General features: G+C 42.4%; 1 protein-coding gene across 12 annotated transcripts in view; it reads right to left on the reverse strand.

Moving 5' to 3' along the window:
• The window catches only part of KCNH7 (potassium voltage-gated channel subfamily H member 7), a 272,670-nt gene that overhangs the window by 79,282 nt on the left and 170,118 nt on the right, over positions 1-23,270 (reverse strand). For 7 of the 12 annotated variants that reach the window (XM_081870829.1, XM_081870835.1, XM_081870834.1 and 4 more), the window contains exon 4: positions 9,488-9,520. The exons of the other annotated variants lie outside the window; for them this stretch is intronic. In XM_081870829.1, coding sequence (XP_081726955.1) covers positions 9,488-9,520 — 33 coding nt within the window. The remainder of the gene's footprint in view (positions 1-9,487; positions 9,521-23,270) is intronic. 12 annotated transcript variants of the gene reach the window in all.

The raw sequence follows: 23,270 nt of genomic DNA on the forward strand, positions 1-23,270 counted from the left end.
CCTTGACGTCCTAATCTACAAAAAACCTGATGGCTCCCTAGGACACACTATCTACCGGAAAAAAACACACACCAACCGCTACTTACATGCACAATCACACCACCACCCTGCACAAATAAACTCCGTAGCCAAGACTCTCATCTCCAGAACCAAATGCCTGGCTGACAAAGACCACTTGACAACTGAGTTACAGAATCTCTCAAACGTGTTAATTGCCAATGGATACCAGCAAAACAGGATTACGAATCTAATCCAAAAGGAAACACCCCCCAAAAACCAAGACACAGAAGAAAACAATGGCATGGCCCTCCTTCCTTATATCAAGGGCACTACAGATAAAATTAGCAAAATCCTCCATAAACACAATATCAAAACAGCCTTTTGCACCAACCAAAAAATAGCCAATATCCTCAGAAACCCCAAGGATAAAATCCAGTTGGAAAACCAAGGGATCTATGAAATACCCTGCAAAGTCTGCCCAGCCACGTACATTGGACAAACAAACAGACGAATAAATGCACGTATCGCAGAACACAAGAATGCCGTCAAAAAAGAAGAAAAAACTTCCTCTCTTTTCCAACACATGAAAGAAACAGGACACGAAATTAATTTTGCAGATTCCAAATTGCTCTTTAACACGGAACATCACCACAAGAGAATAATCATGGAAGCCATCGAGATAGAGAAACACCCTCACAACATGAACAAGCGTGACGACACATCCCGCTTGCCAGACATCTGGAAATTAGCCCTCCCCACAAAAACTGACACCAGATCCAGAGGCACACAGAACGCCAACACCAATCAACCACACCAGACCCAAACCAAGACCCTCTCCACAGATGAATTACAGACACCATCCAGTAGCCAATCCATGGTGGCACCTCCGGATGCTGCACCCCCCTGCAATCCCTACACAGATCTGGCTGACACAAGCCACAAAACCACAGCTCGCCCCTATACACGAAGCCAAGCCAGAGCACAACTAAGTACAGTACAGCCATCTTCTCAGGAAAACTCTTCACAAAGTTCAAGAGGTCAAGACACAAAGACTTTAACAACTAATCCACACCTAATGACCCACCTAAGTGGTACTCAGGATATCACTCAAGAAATCACTCAAGATATCTCTCAAGTAATTAAGGAACAAAAGAAGAAAAGGCACACTAGCCTGGGAACTTCCTCTCTGCCCAGAACATTGGAGGCTATACACCACACCCCCTCTACAGTATTTATAGGAACTCAAACACTGAGATCCTGCTCTGTTCCAGTAACAAGAAGCCGAAAGCACCAGCCTGAAGATGACGAGTGAGACCTCGTCGAAACGTCGCCTAGACACCCCAACTTTTACACGGGAAGACACCCGAGGACACCAAAACCTGCATTATATTATATATATATATATATATATATATATATATATATATATATATATATTTGCTTTCGTAATATATATATTATATAATATATATATTATTTATATATATTATATATATATATATTATATTATATATATTTTATATATATATATATATATTATATTATATATATTATATTATATATTATATATATATATATATATATATATATTATATATATATATATAATATATATATATATTATATATATATATAATATAATATATATATATAAAACAATCAGTCACTGAAATCCAATGGTGTGTTTGCTTTGCTTTTTTTTATAGATAATTTTATTCAATACAAGTTAAAATACATACATAATCACAACAAAAGAAAATACAAAAGAGAAAAACGAATACATCTATCCAAGGAAAAGGAATTAGAGAATATTTTGTCTTTTTTCATATTTACAGTTATTTATACCTCTATAAAATGCTATTCATGATAACACAGTGAAATGAAATGTAAGATATCAGAATAAAGAAAAAGGGAACAAAAACAGAATAAAAATGTAAAAAAACAGATCATATATGAAATTTTTAAAAAAGTACCATATTTTTTGTCCCATAGGACGCTCCGTCCCATAGGACGCACCTAGTTTTTTGGGGGGGAAATAAAGGAAAAAATCTTTTCCTTTATTTTGTCCTTTATTTCCCCCCCAAAACAAGGTCGGGGAAACCAAACCAGGTCGAGGAACAGCAGGATGGTGGTGCTGCGCCTCCCTGCTGTCCCCCGAGCTTGTGGGGCTGGCCGATGCCTGCCCGGGGCGCGGGGCGCTCTGCTTCAGGGTGCCCTTCGCGCCGGGCGGCAGGCTGCTATCCACAGCGTGGGGAGCCCTGCGGGGAACTCCTGCAGGGCTCCCCAAGCTGCGGATGTCTGCCCGGCGCGAGGGGCGCTCTGCTTCAGGGCGCTACTCGTGCCGGGCGGCAGGCTGCTATCCGCAGCATGGGGAGCCCTGCGGGGAACTCCCGCAGGGCTGCCTAGGCTGCGGATGTCTTCCTGAAGCCTGGAGAGCGAGAGGGGTCGGTCACTTTTTTAATCTCTTCAAGTTCAATATTTGAATTTAATATTGCATATTCTTCTTCTTCTATATCTGGTAGTCTATTTTCTGATAGGTATTTTTGAATTTTCTTTTCCTCTTTGTGTGTTTGCTGTGTCTGAACAGGAGACCACTCTATCAAATAGATATCAGCAGATCAGTACATATGCCACAATCCACAGGGGAACACATTCACATTGCGCACATAAACATGCTGTCTTCTTGCAGAGTTTTCTGTGCAAATGCTGCAGATACACCAGCACCCCAACACACACCAAGTCACCCAACTGCTTGATAAACTCCCCTTCCTGAGTTCTGAAAGCATTGGGGGGAGGGGTAAAGGTAAAGGATAAAGGGACCCCTGACCATTAGGTCCAGTCGCGGATGACTCTGGGGTTGCGGCGCTCATCTTGCTTTATTGGCCGAGGGAGCCGGTGTACAGCTTCCGGGTCATGTGGCCAGCATGACTAAGCCACTTCTGGTGAACCAGAGCAGCACACAGAAACGCCGTTTACCTTCCCGCTGGAGCGGTACCTATTTATCTACTTGCACTTTGTGCCTTCAAACTGCTAGGTTGGCAGGAGCAGGGACCGAGCAACGGGAGCTCACTCCATCGCGGGGATTCGAACCGCCGACTTTCTGATCAGCAAGCCCTAGGCTCTGTGGGGTCACCACCAGTCACCAAAATAAATGTTCTGATGCTTAGGAGCCAACTCCTGGGGGCCATGGGTGCTTGGGCACCCAAAATAATATAATTGTGGGGGCTGGGCACCCACAAAGTCAATGAGTGAAGCTGGAGAGAGGCAGCTAGCCAGCCTGTGTGGCGTTGCCTCCGAGAGACAAGCAATGCAGCCAGCCAGCGAGGCACCCTCTTCTGGGGGGGGGGGCCCTCAGATGTGGAGGCAGAATCTCTCTGCCTCCTAGTCCAAGCCCCTCCCCATGGAAAAGGGTGCCTCACTGGCTGCGGAGAGAAGAAGGAAGAGGAACCGCTGCAACACGGACATGTGACATGACATGCACACGCCTGCACATAGTGTATGTGATATCACATGCACAATGCGCCATGTTGTGTCCATTTTTGGAGGAGCCTGTATTATGGCAGCAGGCATCCATAATAATCCTGAGGGTGAGATGGCACCCCCGTTCTGATGGGACAAGGGAATGTTTGTTCTTTCATATGCTGACACTTTGTAGTTGAACAAAAGAATATCCACTACAAAGAAATGACTTAATACAGGACCAATGGCCTGTGCAGTGCAGTGTAATAAAGTGAGACATCCCTGAAAAAACAAAGACAGAGGTGTGTGATTGCTAGATTAAGTTGCTGGTCATGTCCTTAAACAAATAATGTGGGTCTGTGTCGTGGCTGAATATCTACAGTGCAATTCTATACACGCCTTCTATACATGCTCATAGTTACTTTGCTCCTCAACCAGCCTTATCTTGTACTCCAGGTCTTTTTGCCCCTCCCAATAAAATGTTTGAGAGGGCTGCCCCCCAACGTGGATGGACATTGCCCCTTCACTGTGAGAAAGCACCTCGGAAGAAGACAACTGTCACCCAGCACTCATTCCCACATTCCCAAGCTCCTCTTCTTCTTCTGCCCAGCACTGCCCTGTTGCTGGGCTTTGGGATGGGGAGTGAGGTCAACAGAGGCAAAAAGTTGGGGTAGTCTAGTCAAAAGAGCATAACAAACACCTGATTGCTTTGGAATGATGACTATGGGGTCTGATTGCTATGGGAAAGTTGTTGTAATCATTTGATTGGTTGTTTGTAATCACATGCTAGCTTAGATAAGAGTTCATGTCACTGTACACCACTTTGCAGCCTGACCCTACATATGTTTCTATTCAGTCAAGACCTAGCTCTTCACTAGAGGCTTGCTTCTTCTACTTTTGGCTACCTGTGAGGGTAACATCCAGTTTAGGAACCACTTTTTAAATTTCTGCATCAGAATGGCAAAATCTGTGTTCTTTCTGAATTGAAATAAAATGCTTAATGAATAATCAAGATGATGGACTATGCTGAAATGGCAAAATTGACCGGGAGAATCAGGAACCAAGAAGACAAGACATTGAATAAAGAATGGGAGAAGTTTGCAGACTACCTTAAAGAGCACTGTCAACATTTAAGAACGTTAGCAGGACTGATATAACACTTGTAATGTATGAAATTTATGGTTAAAATGGGATATAAACAAAATTTGGATAAATATTATAAGATGCAGTAGGAAAAGACTTGCAATGGAAACCATGATGGGGCAGGTGGAGGTCTAAGGATTCAGGGAATCCTATATATGTACAAAAATGATTTTATTTGAATGTAAATGATATATGAAAAAACTGAAAATAAAAAAATAATTAAAGAAAATGAAATACTTAAATGAGGTACAACTACTCTGTTCCATAGAAGCCCTGTATGTGCAATAAATAAAGAGTTTTCATACAACTCCTCACATGTTCACTGAATGAACGATGGGGAAGAACAATTGTATTTCCTTGCCATACACTACTCAGATGAGTCATGACTCAGTTCCAGAGCAACTGCATGCAGAAAGTCCCAGCCTCACTAGGTAGGGTTGGAAATGTTCTCTGCATGAAACTCTGGACAACATCTTCCAGTCAGTGTAAGCTCCTGGGGCAGATTTGCTACCTGAGTCCTTTTGCTCTTTGGCTCTACATCGAGCAAGGGACCCTACCAGGTAGCAGCCAATCTCATAAGCGCTTTGCCCTCTCAAGCTTTAAAGGCCATGAGTGTTTGTGGGGTGTGTAGAATAGTTGACTTTGGATGGGGATGCTTGAGGGACTGGATCACTGCAAATTCTGATGCGAACTGACCTGATCTGTACATCATGAATGAACAAAGGTATCTGACAGCTTTCACACTTCCTAAATGTTCTGACACTGTTCTCAGCTTGAGCAGCTCATCAAGATAAACTTTACAATGCATAATTTGAGAAACAAATAAATTTAGAAATGCATATTTGGTGAGGAAAATGCATTTTAGATTACATATTTAATCATGTATTTAAAGATGAATTTCTGGGGGAGAAGAAGAAGAAGAAGAAGAAGAAGAAGAAGAAGAAGAAGAAGAAGAAGAAGAAGAAATTGCAGATAAATGCAGATTTTACAGGTGGCTGATTCATCCGTTGCTAGCCATGGAGTATGCTTTAAATTCACGCTCTCTGTGCCCAAGTGAGAATAAGAATCCCAGGATACCAAATGTCAATTTCTGTGCAGATGCTTTATCTATCTACACTGCAGACTGATGCATGTTTGGATCTGCATTCCTACCTAAACCATGAACATTTTCCACCGGTCCGTATGGTTCTTTACAACAATAATCACAGCGTGTAGAGGTAGTAAGCAGGTCAGAGACAGAGGCACACTCTTCTGTCTCCTCTGTCTACACAAACACTCACTCACTCACTCCATAGCATTTAAGAAGAGACAAACACGGCATGGGAGAAAGCCATTGGAGTTGTCAGTCTTCAATTTGTACCCATAGATCCAATGACGTGCATCTTGGGAGCTGTCCAGGAAGCTTTTGCCTAACAGCTAATGTATGCTTGACAAACTGGCTACAGCTGAAAATTACCAAAGTACATTAAAGTCATTGTGTAGTTTTCGTAATGCACGTGAAATTGAGTTATAAAACAGTCTGTAAATCAATTGTGCAAGCTAATTACATCAAAGCTCAGACAATTACTATAGTTCTTTGTTTATCAGTGCATGCCCATAAAGTAAGATCATTCATCGAATTTCCTTGCATTTTTGCAATGAAAAATGTAGAAGGTTCCCTCCCTGCCCTGCTGCTGTTCTATTTTAGTAATAGTCATGGTGGTGCAGATGGTCTTTTCTGCTTCGCTAGGTTAATACAACCATGTCTGGCTGCAAGGCTGCATTGCTGATTTAGCTGTCTTAACTGCTAGTTCAGCTGGAAAGGATACCCATTGAGAATGTGGCTCACTACTAATACTTTCAGGAATGAAATGGGAAACCCAGCTGAATATCTTTGCCAGTCTTTTTCTAACTGGAAAAGAAACTTCCAATGTTCTGTTTTGATTTAATTGAACTGCCTTTTGACAGGTGGCTCATTTCTACTGTAAAGGCAATTAGCAACTTAATGATCTTTCATATTCTTTCTTTTGTCTCTCTCTAAAAAAAGAAACCCTCTTCTATTATTGGACATGAAATAGGCAGAGCTCACTTACAATTTGTGTGAACAGGACAGACATTGTCACCTATATAGCCTGATCTTATCCATTCTATCTATTTATTGACATCATTTGCATCATATTTGCATCTTGTACTTGGAGGTGTTTTCTTCGCTGCATTATTGCTGTAATTGTAGTTATTTAAACTTGTTCTTGTTTTCATCTTTTAGGACTGCTCAGATAATTTCTGTTATAGGGTGGTCTATAAATAGCATAAACAAACCAGCAAAAACAAAAAAACAAAACAAAAAACCTATCTCATGAAACGCTCATGAAAATAATGAGTAGGGCAGATATGTTTGACAAGTCTTGCTAATCCTCTTTTGGAAATATGGATTGAATCAGCTTGGCAAGGGACTGTCTCTTGGTCTCAACAGAGTTGACTAGACCAAATCATAAGCAGTATCTGACCATATCCATTTCAGACCCATGCAGAAGGGAAACCCCCCCCCCCAATTTAAAATTCTTCTAAGTACATTTAATAATATGTGCCATTATTTCACATTCTTAAAAGAAATCCAGAAGAGTGTGTGTGTGTGTGTGTGTGTGTGTGTGTGTGTGTGTATTGATGATGCCTCTAGAGCAGTGTTTTGGGACTACAATTCCCATCATCCCTGACCACTGATCCCACTAGCTAGGGATGATGAGAGTTGTAGTCCAAAAACAGATGGAGACCCAAGTTTGGGAAACACTCTGAGGATCGTTTTGGCTTTTCCAGTGATACAGCTTCAAGCACCATGAAGTTGCCACTGTTAGATGGTCACATAGGAGATGTTAGCTAAGCAAAATACAATTGTTCCTTACACCAATGGGGAATGCTGCATCCATTATTCTATGTTCAAATTATCACTCACTACATAGATGGCTACTAGTCATTGATAACTTTTTCTTCCATGATAAGGTTAGTCCAATTTTGAAAACTGTCCAAGTGGGTGTACTAGTAAACCTCGCACTGTGTACTAGTGAATCCCGTAGTTTAATTTTGCTCTGTGTGAAGAATACTTCCTTTTCGCCTGTTCTTACTCTCCTGCCATTCAGTTTTATTCAGATTCAAGTATGCCCCATTGTATTTTAAACTTAGAGAGGCCAATGAACATACATCTTATTTTAATGCACTGACTTTTGCACAACTTCAGAAAGCTTTTACAGAGTTTCAGTTAAATACAATAAACTCTGCTTATAGAGATGGGAGACACAGAGGCATAGCAAAAAACGAATGTGTTTGCATTAGGGGATGTCCTGAAGTAGAGGACCTTATGCATTATATCTTGCACTGTCCCCTATATAATGATGCAAGAAAAAGATTTTTAGTACCTATAATGACAAGGTCCCCTGGCTAGAACCCCTCTGACATGATTTTATATCTGCTCGCAGACACAGATAAGTATGTGACCTGGCGTGTGGCACTTTTTGCAACTGCTGCTAGGAAAATTAGAGCAAATTATATAGCCAAGGTAGCCATCAACTGTAAAGGAGATGAATTTATTTGACCCTATCTATCTACATCAGGCTATGCTCTATCTTTGTCACCAAACTCCGAGTATAAATTGCACACTATATTAATTGACATTGTTTTTTGATATATTAGTGGCCATGTGATGATTTTAGCTTATGAATTTTATTGTTTAATGTCTTGTAATAAAGAAAAGATTCAAGTATGATGAGAAAAGGTGTGTGGGGGGGGAACCTCTCACTTTCTACTTTTGCTGCACCATGTGCTGCAAGGAAGCAGCTCTCACATGGCTGTGGGACGTGTGAAAGATGCTGCAGTCGTGGTCGAGAGAATGAGTGGCCAAGGTGGGCCAGCAGGGCCAAGCTAAAAAACAAACAAAACCAGGCTAGGAAGCCACATCTAGCACAAGTGACCTGAAACGAAGGCGACTCTAGTGGGTGGAAAGCTCAGCAGTCCATTGAACTCAAGGAGATGGTGTGATAAGGTCAAGATACATGCTTGGTATCACATGCAATACATGGCAGTGAGACAGATAGATTTGGGCCATGGTATGCCACGTGGATGGTGGTGACAGATTTGAGGACTAAAGCTGTTAATACTTGCACGATGGACACTTAAGCCTGGTGGGATAAGAGGGTCCATCTTCTTTTATCCTCACCATTAAGAGACAAGAGAATGAAATAAGGGTGGGGAGGATTAGGGTGAGAAAACTGAGCCATGCAAGAGTTACCCTTAAGAGGCAATAGAAGTGGCCTCAAAGCAAATAATAGAAGTGGCCTCAAAGCAAAGGGTTTAAACAAGGGACACAACTAGATGAATTCAGAAATATTTAAACTGAATATTTGCATTTAGTTATTGAAATAAAAGTAGCTTGTGGCCCCTAATATATTACAATCTCTGGACCTTCTTTCTGACATGGAAAAAAAAAATCTGTATCAGGTTGGATACCATGCCTCTGTCGACGCAATTTTTGTGATGTTCACAGGGCAATGTTTTAAAGTGATACATTCATGTAGAAAAGAGATTAAAATTGGTTGTCCCCAAAACTTGGTGGGTAGGACATGATGTCAGATAATCTAAGCCTTCATAAAATGTGACCCACAAAATTGAAGGCTAGATGTGCATGCTTGATAAAGCTCTTATTTTTGCAACAAACTGCATGAACAGGGAGAGTGACAATCATCTAATACGTGGCTGGTAGGATGTTTAGGGTTTGGTGAGTGTCTATAGAAAAGAGGAAGGTATTCAGATCCAGTAAGTAAGAAATAGCTTTGAATCAGTGCTCAGGAAAGCTGGGCTAGTCATTGAAATAATAGAAGCAGAAGTGGTGTAAATAGGATTTCAATGGATAGAATTACCTGAAAATGAGCCTCTTGAAAGGTTGTTGCCATCTGAAATACAAGTAAACTGAATTTACAGATAACATTCATTTTATTTTATTTTTAAAAAGAAATAACAGATAATAATAAATCAGTTATAGTTAACCTTAAATGTGTGAAAGAAGGATATGTCAAGGAGATATACACAAAAATTAGAATTTGGCTCAATGGTTGCCTTTCAATAAATCATAAACATACAGATCCACATGGATGGTATTTAATGTAATACATTGCTTTCACAGCCAAACACCACTCTGCTTGTTTGTGTAATGGCTTTGGACAGTACAGAATTGTGGCAATAGAGGCCAGCTTCACTGCTTTGACATTTTGGGACCCTGGACAGTTGCCCGGCATGTGTGAAGTACGGTGTGAGCCCTTTCTTTTGCAGTCTTGTGCATTTTAAGGAACAATGTTCAAAGTAACTGTGTGAGATTGTTCATAGAATTGCAGAGCTGAAAGGGATCCCTATGGCCATCTAGCCACCATTCCTCTTTTCTTACAAGAGGAGAACTGATGCAATAATAAGTTGGTCAAAACTACCAATGGTTGTTTTGCCAGTGTTGACACATAACAATAAGCCAAGAATATTGACATAAATAGGGATGGGGGAGAAATTTGGGTTGGAATCTCCCTATCTTGCATTTCATGAAAAAATATGCCAACCAAAATGCAGCTAACCTTTGAAAATGGCATTCTCAAAATTTTGGAGCAAAATTCTTCAGTAAAAAAAACCCTGTGTACCAAAAATGTATGTATTGGGTTCTTTTTTCTTCTTCCATAAAAACACATGCTTTAGTCAAAATAACAAAAATGCATTATATTGCAAAACATTGCTTGCAAAACACGCACATTCGTCAAAATTGCATATAATAATGTGTATATTAAGAAACCGACAAAGGCCCGTATAGTTAAAGCCATGGTTTTCCCAGTAGTGATGTATGGAAGTGAGAGCTGGACCATAAAGAAGGCTGATTGCTGAAGAATTGATGCTTTTGAATTATGGTGCTGGAGGAGACTCTTGAGAGTCCCATGGACTGCAAGAAGATCAAACATATCCATTCTTAAGGAAATCAGCCCTGAGTGCTCACTGGAAGGACAGATCGTGAAGCTGAGGCTCCAATACTTTGGCCACCTCATGAGAAGAGAAGACTCCCTGGAAAAGACCCTGATGTTGGGAAAGATGGAGGGCACAAGAAGAAGGGGACGACAGAGAACAAGATGGTTGGACAGTGTTCGTGAAGCTACAAACATGAGTCTGACCAAAATGCGGGAGGCAGTGGAAGACAGGAGTGCCTGGCATGCTCTGGTCCATGGGGTCACGAAGAGTCGGACACAACAACATATTAAGAAACACGTGCCTTAAAATGCTGATGCCTGATGCAAAAATGTGGCAAATTGCTCTTATGATAGGAAAAACAAGAAACTGACTTAAGGCATTGCATGCATTCTGCCCAATTGTTCCCACTCTGCTCTTCTTCTAAGAAATACAGGGTTGTTTGATCCCTACCAAGTCGAGATTCATAAGCTAACAACAAACCTTGGTTTAAGGTGTAGCCTTATTAAACTTTACCGACTGGTGGGGTCTGCGTTGCTCCTGGGAGGGAGGAAGGAAGTCAAATGACACTGAGGTTGATTCAGAGAAAGAGTTTATTCTGCTCTCCGGATAGCAGAAGGCACCTGTGTGATCAGCTCACAGCAAGTCCAAAGAAATGAGAGATTTCATGCAGTATATATATCCTCCAGGCACCCTCTCCCCCCTTCCCCAGGAATCCAGCCATGTCAGCTTGTACACGCAAGTTGACATCACAGATGTTCCTGCTCCTTACTCTTAACCATAAAAGGGTTTTCCTTTTCCTATACTTTTGATCATAAAAGGGTGTTCCTGTTCCAGCACTCTTATCTTGGAGCAAGAGGTCACCAACTCCTGGCGCCATTCCCGGACTAAGTTTGTGCATCAGAGTGTGGTCTTAATGTAAGATAAGATAGACAAAGTGCCATCCCTGCTCCACTGGAACAGCCAAGGTCATCCATTGCCGTCACGGACTGATAAAGGAGTGAGCTTTGAGCACAGCTGGCTTTCTGTTTATACATTGACTCACAAGCTCAAGTTAATGCATTTTAGAAAATGCTCCCTTTTAGAAAATGCTCCCTGTACAGTCAGGTTTTTAGATTTGGGAAACCCATTCCTTCAAAGGCTGAGAGCCAGTGTGGTGTAGTGGTTAAGAGCGGTAGTCTCGTAATCTGGGGAACCGGGTTCGCGTCTCCGCTCCTCCACATGCAGCTGCTGGGTGACCTTGGGCCAGTCACACTTCTCTGAAGTCTCTCAGCCCCACTCACCTCACAGAGTGTTTGTTGTGGGGGAGGAAGGGAAAGGAGAATGTTAGCCGCTTTGAGACTCCTTAAAGGGAGTGAAAGGCGGGATATCAAATCCAAACTCTTCTTCTTCTTCTTCTTCTTCTTCTTCTAGCAATCCTGCCTTGCTTGTTAGGAAGAAGCAAACCACAATCCCAGATATCTTGCTAAGCTGGACTTTTTTACTGGCTTGTGCCAGAGGAGGAAAGAAGTGGGAGTGATCAGGATGACTGATGCTGTTCTGCTAAGGGAAACCTTTTAAAGGTGAGTGAGGAGGACAAATAGATATCAGAACAGTCTTGGGAGTCAAAAACAGCAAAAGTACAAGATGTACAGCGCTGTGGGTGTGTTCTCCAGCTCAGGATCTCCATTGGCTCAGAGCTGGAGAACTTAAATGCTGGTGACTAAAGGCACAGCCAGCTGAAGATCCTGCTTTGTTGATCAGGCAAATTGTAGGGTTGCCATATGTCTGGAATTTCCCGGACATAGCCGGAATACTGCAATCAGAAGCAGTGCCCAGGAGAAAATTGCTAAAATGTCTGGGGAAATCCAGGTTTGTTAAGTGCATAGAATGGAAGGCTGAAATTCCAGCCATAGAAAGATGTAGGAGCAGCTTGTGCTATAACAAAAAGTAAAGAAAAGCTTATGCTCTGAATTGCTGCCTATGTGCTATGTAGTCATTATCCCTATGGCATGCCTATTGCTTTCTGACTTAATCCCTGGTCTCCTGTGTCAGTTCCTGGATTGCTTGTTATTTTGGATAATTAATTCCCCATTTTAGAAGTGTTTGACAGCTATGTTTGCAGTTACTGTTGATTTTTACTTTCCTTTTGCTAGATCATGAAGACGAAGAAGAAGAAGAAGAAGAAGAAGAAGAAGAAGAAGAAGAAGAAGAAGAAGAGTTTGCATTTGATATCCCGCTTTATCACTACCCGAAGGAGTCTCAAAGCGGCTCACATTCTCCTTTCCCTTCCTCCCCCACAACAAACACTCTGTGAGGTGAGTGGGGCTGAGAGACTTCAGAGAAGTGTGACTAGCCCAAGGTCACCCAGCAGCTGCATGTGGAGGAGTGGGGAAGCGAACCTGGTTCCCCAGATTATGAGTCTATTGCTCTTAACCACTACTCCACACACAAGGATCTTCACCTCTTAACCTAGCTGTGCAGACACCCCGACTTTGATAAGAGAGGAAGACGAGGGTTTCAGACTTTGCTTTCATTTTATTCATTAAATGCTCATCCCAGGCATTGAAATGGTTGCTCTTTGCCTTAGCAACTGGGGATTGTACAGCCCTCCTTTCCCTGAACAGGAACTCTTCTCTGGAGCTTCCCTCTTTTTCTTTTGCTCATCCCCTTCTCTATCACACCTCCACATCAAACATATATTGCAGAAATAAGGACAGGTATCAACTCCCCCTATCCTTTTTGTCTTTTTATTCCAATGTCATCTCAGTCTTTCTGGAGAGTTAGTATTTTCCTTAACTCTTTCCCCTTCCCCTATCTTCTGCTGTCAAGCCCAATCAAGTTGCTCTTTTTGAGGATGCACGGTTGATCTGCTCTCTTTCTTCTTCCTTGCTGTGCTCCTAACTTCTTTCTTGGCTGATCCTCCCCTCCCACACCTCACCTTCCCCTCTAGCATTGCCCTGAAGTGTCCCTCCTTCCTTTTGATTCTTGCTTGCCTTAACACTTCCCCAACCCACCCCCAACCCACCACCTTTGCTTCCTCCAACATCCTCCCCCCCGCTCTTTTTGAAAACCAAATGTCTCTAGTCAGCATCATTTTCCTGACTAGATGCCCTGATGTCATGTTTAGGTTATAAAATGGGTATCATTTGAGAACTGCAGGTCTGTGTGCAAACTGCACGCTTCATAACAGAGCCCTACTATCTATTCCAGGCCTGGATGATCCAAACTCCTCACACTGTCTGGTAATCTTACAATATATTTCTGCACTTTCTTTACCTGTCTAAAGAGGCTTTGAGGCCCAAGTATGCACAGTCTACTACTATAGCTCACAGAAGTCATTTCCATCCACAGGCAGCAAGGTTCCTGGTGGTTTCCCTGGAATCCTTGACAATGAGTATTATTCAGCTAGAATATTATTCAGCCTATGAATATTAAGGTCTGCTCTGAAACTGCAGGCGCAGATAGTTCTCTGTATCCAAACCCTTAAATCAGGTGTAGAGAACATGGTATCTCTCCCCCCAGTCCCAGCCAGCATGGCCAGTGGTCAGGGATGCTGTAATCCAACAAAATCTGGAGGGCCACAAATCATCCACCCCTGCCTTAAGTAAACCCAGAACACCACATTTTACAGCTCTCCAAGCCACATATTGAAAGATACCGTGGCATCATTATTGGGCAGGAACTGGGAACTGGAATCGTCACTGAGCCATGAAGCTTGCTGGGAGATCTTGGGCCTGTCACAATTGCTCGGCCTAATCTACCTCTCAGGATACAATTGTGAAGAGACAATGGGTGGGTGGTGGGGTAGTGTGGGGAATGTCAGGGGCTGGACTGAGGAGGACTGGTGGGGACCACCGCCCCCTTCTCCTGAACTTTCCTGAGAACAGGAGGACAGTATAGATTTAGAACAGTGGTTTGCAGAAGGACATAGTTCAGAGGCTGCAGAGGGGAGAAGCTGGGAAATATTGGGAGATGAACAGCAGGAAGAAGAAGCACCAGGGGAGAGACAGCTGACAGACTCAGTGTCTTTGGAAAGCATTCCTGACCCCCCTTCCCAGGACCAGGTGTGCACTGAGGTTAGTAGAACAGCAAGCTCAGAGGCAGAAAGCTCAAATTAGCCCCCACCCTGGAAGAATGGCAGATGAAAGTAATGGACTATATGGAATTGGCGGAAATGACTGGCAGAATCTGAGACCAGGGAGAAGAGCTGGTGGAAGAAGATTGGAAGAAATTTAAAGATTATTTACAGAAACACTATAAAATTTTTGAATGTTAATGATGCTGGAATGAAATGAAGTGGTTTTAGCAATAAGGTAAAACAGGAGTATGTAAAACTGGATTGATATTAGACGAAAATTTGAAGTTATAATAGGTGAAGACAAAGAACTAAGAGTAAATAAAGAGGGTATGGATTTGCTGAACTAACTATTAACTGGAATACAAAAAAGGGAGGCGTGAGGAAGTCATGAAAATAAGCAAATGAATGATAAGATATCAGAATGAGGGATTTTTATTTTTTTATTTTTCTTTCTATGTTAAATTTTGGTTTTTGTATTCTCTTTGTGTGTTTTTTTATTTACTGTGTACTGTTTTGTAACCCTTTTTCTTTTTGTTAAAACTTAATAAATATGATTTTTTTTAAAAAAAAGAAAGCTCAGATTAGCCAACCCAAGGGTGACGTAGAATAGGAGAGATGTGGAGGGGGGGGGGGCTTTACTTGGAGCAGTGCCATTATTTAGGGAAGACTACATTCCTTCGTCTCTCTCACTGTGAATGTTAATAAATTACGTGGTAAGAACTTTTATTGTTTCTCTGCTTCTTGGCTGCTACTGTGGAAGTGATCGGATTCCCCAAAGCCCGACAGGGAACCAATATATGCTGAGCTCCTTGGAGGAAAGGTGGTAAATAAATAAGTATAACAGACAACACATTTGGAGATGGAGCGGAAGTGGATTTAGGGGAATGCGACTGGTTTGGTTGCACTGGCCAAGCCCCTGGGGGTGCCACAACTCTGATTTACAATGGAGCGTAAGAAGCAGAGGGGTCCCGAATTTGGGTGTTGCGCAGGGCACTGCTGAAATTTGAGACCCCCAAGATCTGCGGCTGGATGGAGATCCCAAACTCTGAGGGATTCCCAGCTTCAGACAGGCACTTAGAACAATGCAGATGTTGACTTATAGAATTACAATATGAGATGTAGGAAGGATTCCTTGGTTACATTATTTATTCATTGCCATGATGTAAAACTGTGCCTTTTCGGATTTATAAGGCCAAGTGCTGCACTAAATAATAAAACAGACAAAGTAAGGTGAGCATCAATAATGTAGCATTTTTGCCACACAGGGCTCGCCAACCTTTTGTGCCATTCCCTTCTGTCCCTTCTTAGATCTGTTTTACTGTAAGTAAAAAATGAAGAGCTCGGCAAACCTCCTATTGACACTGGTCTGGTCTGCAAATCACACTAAGTATGTTCCAGGAGAGAAAGTCTCAGTCGCTCTGCTCCTCCTTGGTCTGCACCACATTAAGCTGAGCCAAGGTTTGGTTAGCGTGTCATCCAAACCCAAGCTCATGGTTGAACTCTCTCTATAAGAACGTAAGAAAAGCCTGCTGGATCAGGCCAATGGCCCATCTAGTCCACCTCTCACAGTAGCTAACAAGATGGCTGTGCAAAACCTGCAAGCAGGACCTCAGCAATAGATGGGTTGGATCCATTCTATAAAATGATGGGTTGGAGCCAACGAAGCTCTTCCACAAACAGAAGGGAGCCGTATGTTCATAGAAGGGGCTTCAAAAAAAAAAAAAAAAATATGCACACACAAGAAACACATTCCCTTTCCTCCATATATATGTAGCATACTGTACATGTAGTTGTGTCTGATAGGCTTGGCTGCAGCTCTCTCCCTTCTGCTGAAGTGGTTGCAAGCAGTACCGGATTTAAGCTAAACAAGCTATAGCTTAGGGCACCCCCAAAAATTTAAAGGAAGAAAACCTGGATGTACATTTCCAAAATATAAGATTAAAAAAATGGCTTTAGATACCTATTAGGTCCATAAATTACCATAAAACATATATTCAACACAAAAAACAGCAACAATTTGTTGTTGACAGAGGACAGGTGGATATATACAGGGCCCCATTACCTCATCAAACCTAATCTGGCCCTGGTTGTAAGCCTGCATTTGGTATCATGTAAGGTGTGAAGTGACCTCTTTTGCCTGGACTCTTCAATGTTGGAAATATCTTTCACTTATTCAGGTCAGCATATCCACAGAGCCTCTCCATAGAGAGATGCAGTGCTTTTTTCCGGGGGGTGGGGTGTACGCAGGGGTACGCATACCGCTAAACATTTTGTGAATCTAAGTTTGGCCTCATTGAGGGACAGTATTTCAATATGAGTAGGAAAATGAGAGTACCCCTAAACATTTTTTAAATAAATACGCAGGATGATGCACAATATATAAAAGGTAGGACCGTTAGGTCCATTAGCGGATGACTCTGGGGTTACGCACTCATCTCACTTTACTGGCCGAGGGAGCCGGCGTTTGTCCGCAGACAGCTTCTGGGTCATGTAGCCAGCATGACTAAGCCGCTTCTGGCGAACCAGAGCAGCACATGGAAACATCGTTTACCTTCCTGCTGGAGTGGTACCTATTTATCTACTTGCACTTTGACGTGCTTTCAAACTGCTAGGTTGGCAGGAGCAAGGACTGAGCAATGGGAGCTCACCCTGTCGTGGGGATTTGAACCACCGACCTTCTGATTGGCAAGCCCTAGGCTCTGTGGTTTAGACCACAGTGCCACCGATGTTGCAGCACAATGCATACTCTGTTCTTAACTTGAGCCTTTTCGAAATGTGGCAAAAAATGAACCCAATGGAAATAAAAAACCAAATGGTGCAACCCAATACTTGATTTTAATGGAGATTAATCCCATGTCAGTGTATATAGGACTGCAGGCAAAGGGACATGTGTTAAGTAAACTGGGATTATTCCTTGTCATTATCCTATGGAGTGATGAAGTAGTTTATATTGAGATTCTTAGAGATTTGCAAATCAATACGGTAATTTTTCTGAAGCACCTGGCCAAGTGCTGACTATGTTTTTCTGCCCAATAACTTTTTGATTCTGCATAAACTTCACAATGCATTGGCCATCCAGCTAAAATTCATTTTTAATTGCTTTTTGAGGCAGGTCCACATATTGGCACAAGACTTGCCATAATTAGGCTGGCACAAGCAAGTAAGCTTTTCTTCTTCCTTCAAAACAACAACATCCTGATCCTGTACGTACATGAATCTGTGGATAAATTTACTATTTACATTATATGCAAGACCAAATAATTAGTGACTTGCTCTTCATGCTGATTAAGCTATACTTTGATAGAATTTCACTAGCATTCTTCAAAGGCTTTTTGCCCAGTTGTATACCAAAATAGTTGATCTAAAGGAAAATGATCTCGCAATGAGATAACCAATGTGCTTGAACAAAACGCTCTTTATCCTGACCGTTTTAAATGAACTTATGGGTCAGTCCTATTCCTCAGAAGCAAGCATCATTATTTTCAATGGGAGTCCCCCCCCCCGGCAAGAATGTATAGGATTGCACACGTATTAGTGTCTCAAATAGATTGGCCACTGGGCAGTAGTTCTGTACCATCAAAGGACACCTTGCTTAATCCAAGGATTTCTGTCCACCATTTTTCCGTCCTCATATCCTCTGCCAGTCCTTCATATGTTTCTTCTTAATACTCAGCAAAATACCTGTATCCTTGCTATGCATTCTGACTACCTCTCATGTTGACCAGCTGCTGTTTTACTTTGCTTTGTTCCTACCTCTAATACGTGCTCCCTTTCCAGCCTGCCCGAGATTCCACTTAAAAACAAAAACAAAAAAACACCACTCCTTATGCAACTCCCTTTTCTTTATCTGGGAGCAAGCTTACACAGCTTGCATTTAAGGGCTCAACATTTTACCCCATCTGATCACAACAATGTGGAAGCACTGATCCCCAAGCCTCACTGGTTTTATAGGGACCAATGGCTTCCCAGAAGGGGATCATACCTGCATTTCCCAGGAAAATTTGGACCATAGGAAGCTACGTGCAGCCACTCCTGCCCATAAATGGTCTATCCACTGCTATTCATGGTCTGGTCCAGATTAGATGACTACATTGTGTTAGACATCTTTGAAGACTTGTTGGTTCTTCTGTGTATGGCAGCTAGACTACACAAGACGATCTGAGTCCTTCTGACCAGCTTTATGTGATTCCAGATCTGGGTATCTCAAGGGCTGCTTGAGACAAGCCTGCTCATTCACACATGCCATGTGCAGAATTTCCTTCTTCAGGAGTGCTAACTTGGCCCCACAACTGTGGGTGCTCAGGGCCATGGGTGTCATGCAGCATGCACGGCTCTGGCACTGAAATTTGTGGGTGCCTAGCTCCTTCATGGGGAATTTTTGTGAGTGCTTGAGTATCCAGGACCCCAGGGAGTTGGCACCTGTTAGATGGCAAGGTTAGTTAGATGGCAAGCTGGGACTGGGCTTTATTGGTCATAGAACTTTGCACTGGGATGCTCTCTCAAGAGATGTTCATCAGTCCAGGCAGCAGCGGAAAACAGGTTTATTTGCCCAGCCTTTTGGTTTTAATGGTGCTGCTTTCTCTCTGCTGGTGGTTTGTTCATTTTTAGTGCTGTTTTACAGTCTGTTGTTTCATAATTGGTTTGGTTTTTATCATTCTTTAATTTCATCCCCCCCCCCGCCACTTTGCAAATCTCTAATTTAATTTCAGGATATAAATGTTTTGAATAAATACAATAAACCAATGGTGGTATGTCAACACAGGGAGACTTCTGAGTCAATATGCAAAGGGTTTCACTTTTCCTGACTTGTTTCCACTTTGCTGTGCAGCAAGGAAAACTACCTTTGTTTACTCAGAAGGAAACTCTACTCTGCTCAATGGGCCTTTCTCCCAGGTAAGTGAATATAGAATTGCACCTCCAAAAACTATAGCATTGTTCAGATTTTTTAGAAGTCAAAAATCCCACTGAGTTAGCTCAAGCCCCTTCCATGAGCCTATGACAGCTGTTTGGATCCTGGCCTTCATTTTCCTTTAATTTATCTCAAGCCATTAAAAAAAGGCTTCTTAATTTTAGACATACAGTAGTAACAATAGATTATTGTACATGAGTTACAACATGCACTGTGGTGACTAATGGAGAAGTTTAGAAACTTGGGCAAATGTCAGTTTGTTCTCTGAATTACTCTGACAGCACAATCCCACACACATTTACTCAGAAATAAGGCCCAAATAAAATGAGCTTACTTTTGAATAATCCTGCACTGTTAACCATGCAGAGTTATGTCTTATTTACTTGATCTGTATTGCGCTGAAGTTGTGTACAGTGGTACCTTGGTTCTCAAACTTAATCCATTCTGGAAGTCCATTCCAAAACCAAAGCGTTCCAAAACCAAGGCATGCTTTCCCATAGAAAGTAATGCAAGATGGATTAATCAGTTCCAGACTTTTAAAAACAACCCCTAAAACAGAAATTTAACATGAGTTTTACTATCTAATGAGACCATTGATCCATAAAATGAAAGTACAGTACAATAATCAATGTACTGCAGTCACACAATCAATGAGTAGCTGAACTGGGTTCCACACAGTCACAAAAACAAAACAAAAAGCTGCAAAACCAAAAATGCAAAATAAATAGCAAAGACAGACCTCAGAGTGGCACTCCAAATGGAAGTGTGGCACTCGAACTGGAAGCGTAACACTCAAAATGGAACATGCTCGGCTTCCAAAAACAGTTCGCAAACCAGAACACTTACTTCTGGGTTTTCAGTGTTTGGGTTCCAAGTTATTTGAGTACCAAGGCATTTGAGAACCAAGGTACCACTGTATTAGGTACGTAAGATGCAAGAAGGATGTTGCATAACATCATGCAAAATGTTATTAAAAGCACATGAATAATGGATTTTGTGTGTGTGTGTGTGTGTGTGTGTGTGTGTGTGTATAAATTTTAAAATAATGAACTTTGGTTGAAAGGCTTTCTGTTTGTAATATAATGTTTCATCTCTAACTTAAAATGAACATTGCCCAGCTTTAGGCTCCACTGAAGGGGATTTTTAAATTGTGCAACATGCTTTCTGCATTAGAAATTTCTTGGTTCCCTAAGCAGAGGCCATTAGATAACTCATACTGCAGAAACTTGCTTCAGTAAGCAGAATGGGGAAATTGCTGTTTTAACTCCTCTTGCCCCCCCCCTCCCCATGAAGTTCTATGGCACAAATGTTATCAAACAGAGACACAGCTCAATGTATATATAGCAGGGTTTCAAAATCAATGATTCCACATGATAAGAGTTCCTGAGAAGGATTCAGAAGTGTAGCACAGGGAGCAAATGATTATGGCGTATGACACACAGATGTGCAACTCTCTTAAAAACTTTCAGGGCAGGCCTTATACCCCACCACATATTGCTGAACTTTGGCCTTCATATTGTCATGAAATGGTTGCATTCCCCCCCCCTCACCTGCCCATTCTGTTCAAATCCTAGAAGTCTTACACTGGAGTCAATGAGAATTCCAAAGCACATTAGGGAGAATTCAGATGTGCAGTTTGGGGATTTTGTGCTTACATAACTGTTCTCAATTACACAGAAAGATGGCCACAAACATGGACCACTTCGAAGGATGATTAGACAAAATAATGGAGATTAAGAATCTCAGTGGCTAGTAGTCACAATGACTATGTTCTAACTCCACTGTCAGAGGCAATGCAACTGCATGCCAGTAGCTGGGAATCACATTTGGGGAGAGTGCTGTTGTACTCAAGTCTTGCTGTCGATCTCCCCATAGGTATCTGGTTGGGCCCTGTAGGAATAGGATGCTACACTAAATGAGTCACTGGCCTGATCCATCTGGCTCTTCTTGGGTCCTTATCTGAATAGGTTACATTTTTGGCAGAATGTTTTCAGGACCACAGGTGCTTTAATACAACACAGTATTTGGAGATGCACTATTGAGAAAGGCTGTAGTCTTATACATACTTACAGTGAATAAATCCTGTGGAATTCAGAGGCACTTACGTCTGGGTGTAGGCTTGCATAGCCAACCTTTTTGGAAATGTACTTGTGTGGCTGGCTGTGCATATGTGCAAAAATAAGCTTAGAACAGCAGAGGCGAACCCTTCCATTTTCATATAGCCCACAACAGTCTGACTGACGCATTTAGCCCCGAGTCCTCCTATTTGCAGATCACTCTTGGAAAATACAGTGTGTTAGAATTACAGGTCCAAGTTTCAATAGTTCGTCTGGGAGACAGCCTTACAACTTTGCCTTTTTTAGTGAGATGTTTTATTTCCAGACCTCCCACTACACCCTATTGGGCCGCCATCCAATTCCTACTTCCTCTACGTAGAAAATGTTCTCTGTGGAAATAAATCACCTTGATAGTGTTACTACAGTGGTACCTCGGGTTAAAAATTTAATTCGTTCCGGAGGTCCATTCGTAACCTGAAACTGTTCTTAACCTGAGGTACCACTTTAGGTAATGGGGCCTCCTGCTGCCATCGTGCGATTTCTGTTCTCATCCTGAAGCAAAGTTCTTAACCTGAGGTACTATTTCTGGGTTAGCAGAGTCTGTAACCTGAAGCGTCTGTAATCTGAAGTGTCTGTATCCCGAGGTACCACTGTACTTCCTTGAGCAGGGTTGCCTACTGCCTCTTAAGACAACACTGTTATCTCAGAGACCAAGCCTGCCTTTCCTCCTCCCCTGACATGCCCAGTCTGTGCCATGGAGCTTCCTCACTCCCTCGGCCTTGAAGGGGCCTGCTTGCCATTGGCTGGTGCTGCCTCCTTTCCCTGAGCCAAGGAAAACGGTGCATGAGACTTCCAGTGGGTGTTTCTCAGTGGAACGGCCTGGCTCTTTGGTCAGGGGCAAGAGGAGGAGGGCTCTGGCCCCTTCCTCCCACTCTCTGTCCTCATTGGAGTCATCAGTATTGGCTGCTTAAGGGTTGCGCTTAACACTCCTTCTAGATGGGCTTTACAGGGTGCCATAGCACGGCTGCTTTCTAGGGCAACACTTCGACAACATGCAACACCTCTGTTGAAAGCCTTGTTCTGGCTGCTATCCAGCTAGATTCAAGGTTTTACTTGTTGTTGTTGCTTAGTCATTTAGTCGTGTCCGACTAAGGCACTCCTGTCTTCCACTGCCTCCCGCAGTTTGGTCAAACTCATGTTGGTAGCTTCGAGAACACTGTCCGACCATCTCGTCCTCTGTCGTCCCCTTCTCCTTGTGCCCTCCATCTTCCCCAACATCAGGGTCTTTTCCAAGGAGTCTTCTTTTCTCGTGAGGCGGCCAAAGTATTGGAGCCTCAGTTTCAGGATCTGTCCTTTCAGGATTCTGATTTCCTTCAGAATGGATAGGTTTGATTTTCTTGCAGTCCATGGGACTCTCAAGAGTTGCCTCCAGCACCATAATTCAAAAGCATCAATTCTTCAGCGATCAGCCTTCCACACATCACTACTGGGAAAACCATAACTTTAACTTTACGGACCTTTGTCAGCAAGGTGATGTCTCTGCTTTTTAAGATGCTGCCTAGGTATAAAGCCCTATATTGTTGTGGACCAGGATATCTGGTCCACCTCTCCACCTCCATCCCACTCCATGCCCTTAGGATGAAGCTCTGATAATGGCATTATGTGGCTCAAGCACACACTGT

Source organism: Podarcis erhardii, assembly GCF_964252035.2.
Source record: "Podarcis erhardii genome assembly, chromosome: 1".
NCBI classification, from domain to species: domain Eukaryota; kingdom Metazoa; phylum Chordata; class Lepidosauria; order Squamata; family Lacertidae; genus Podarcis; species Podarcis erhardii.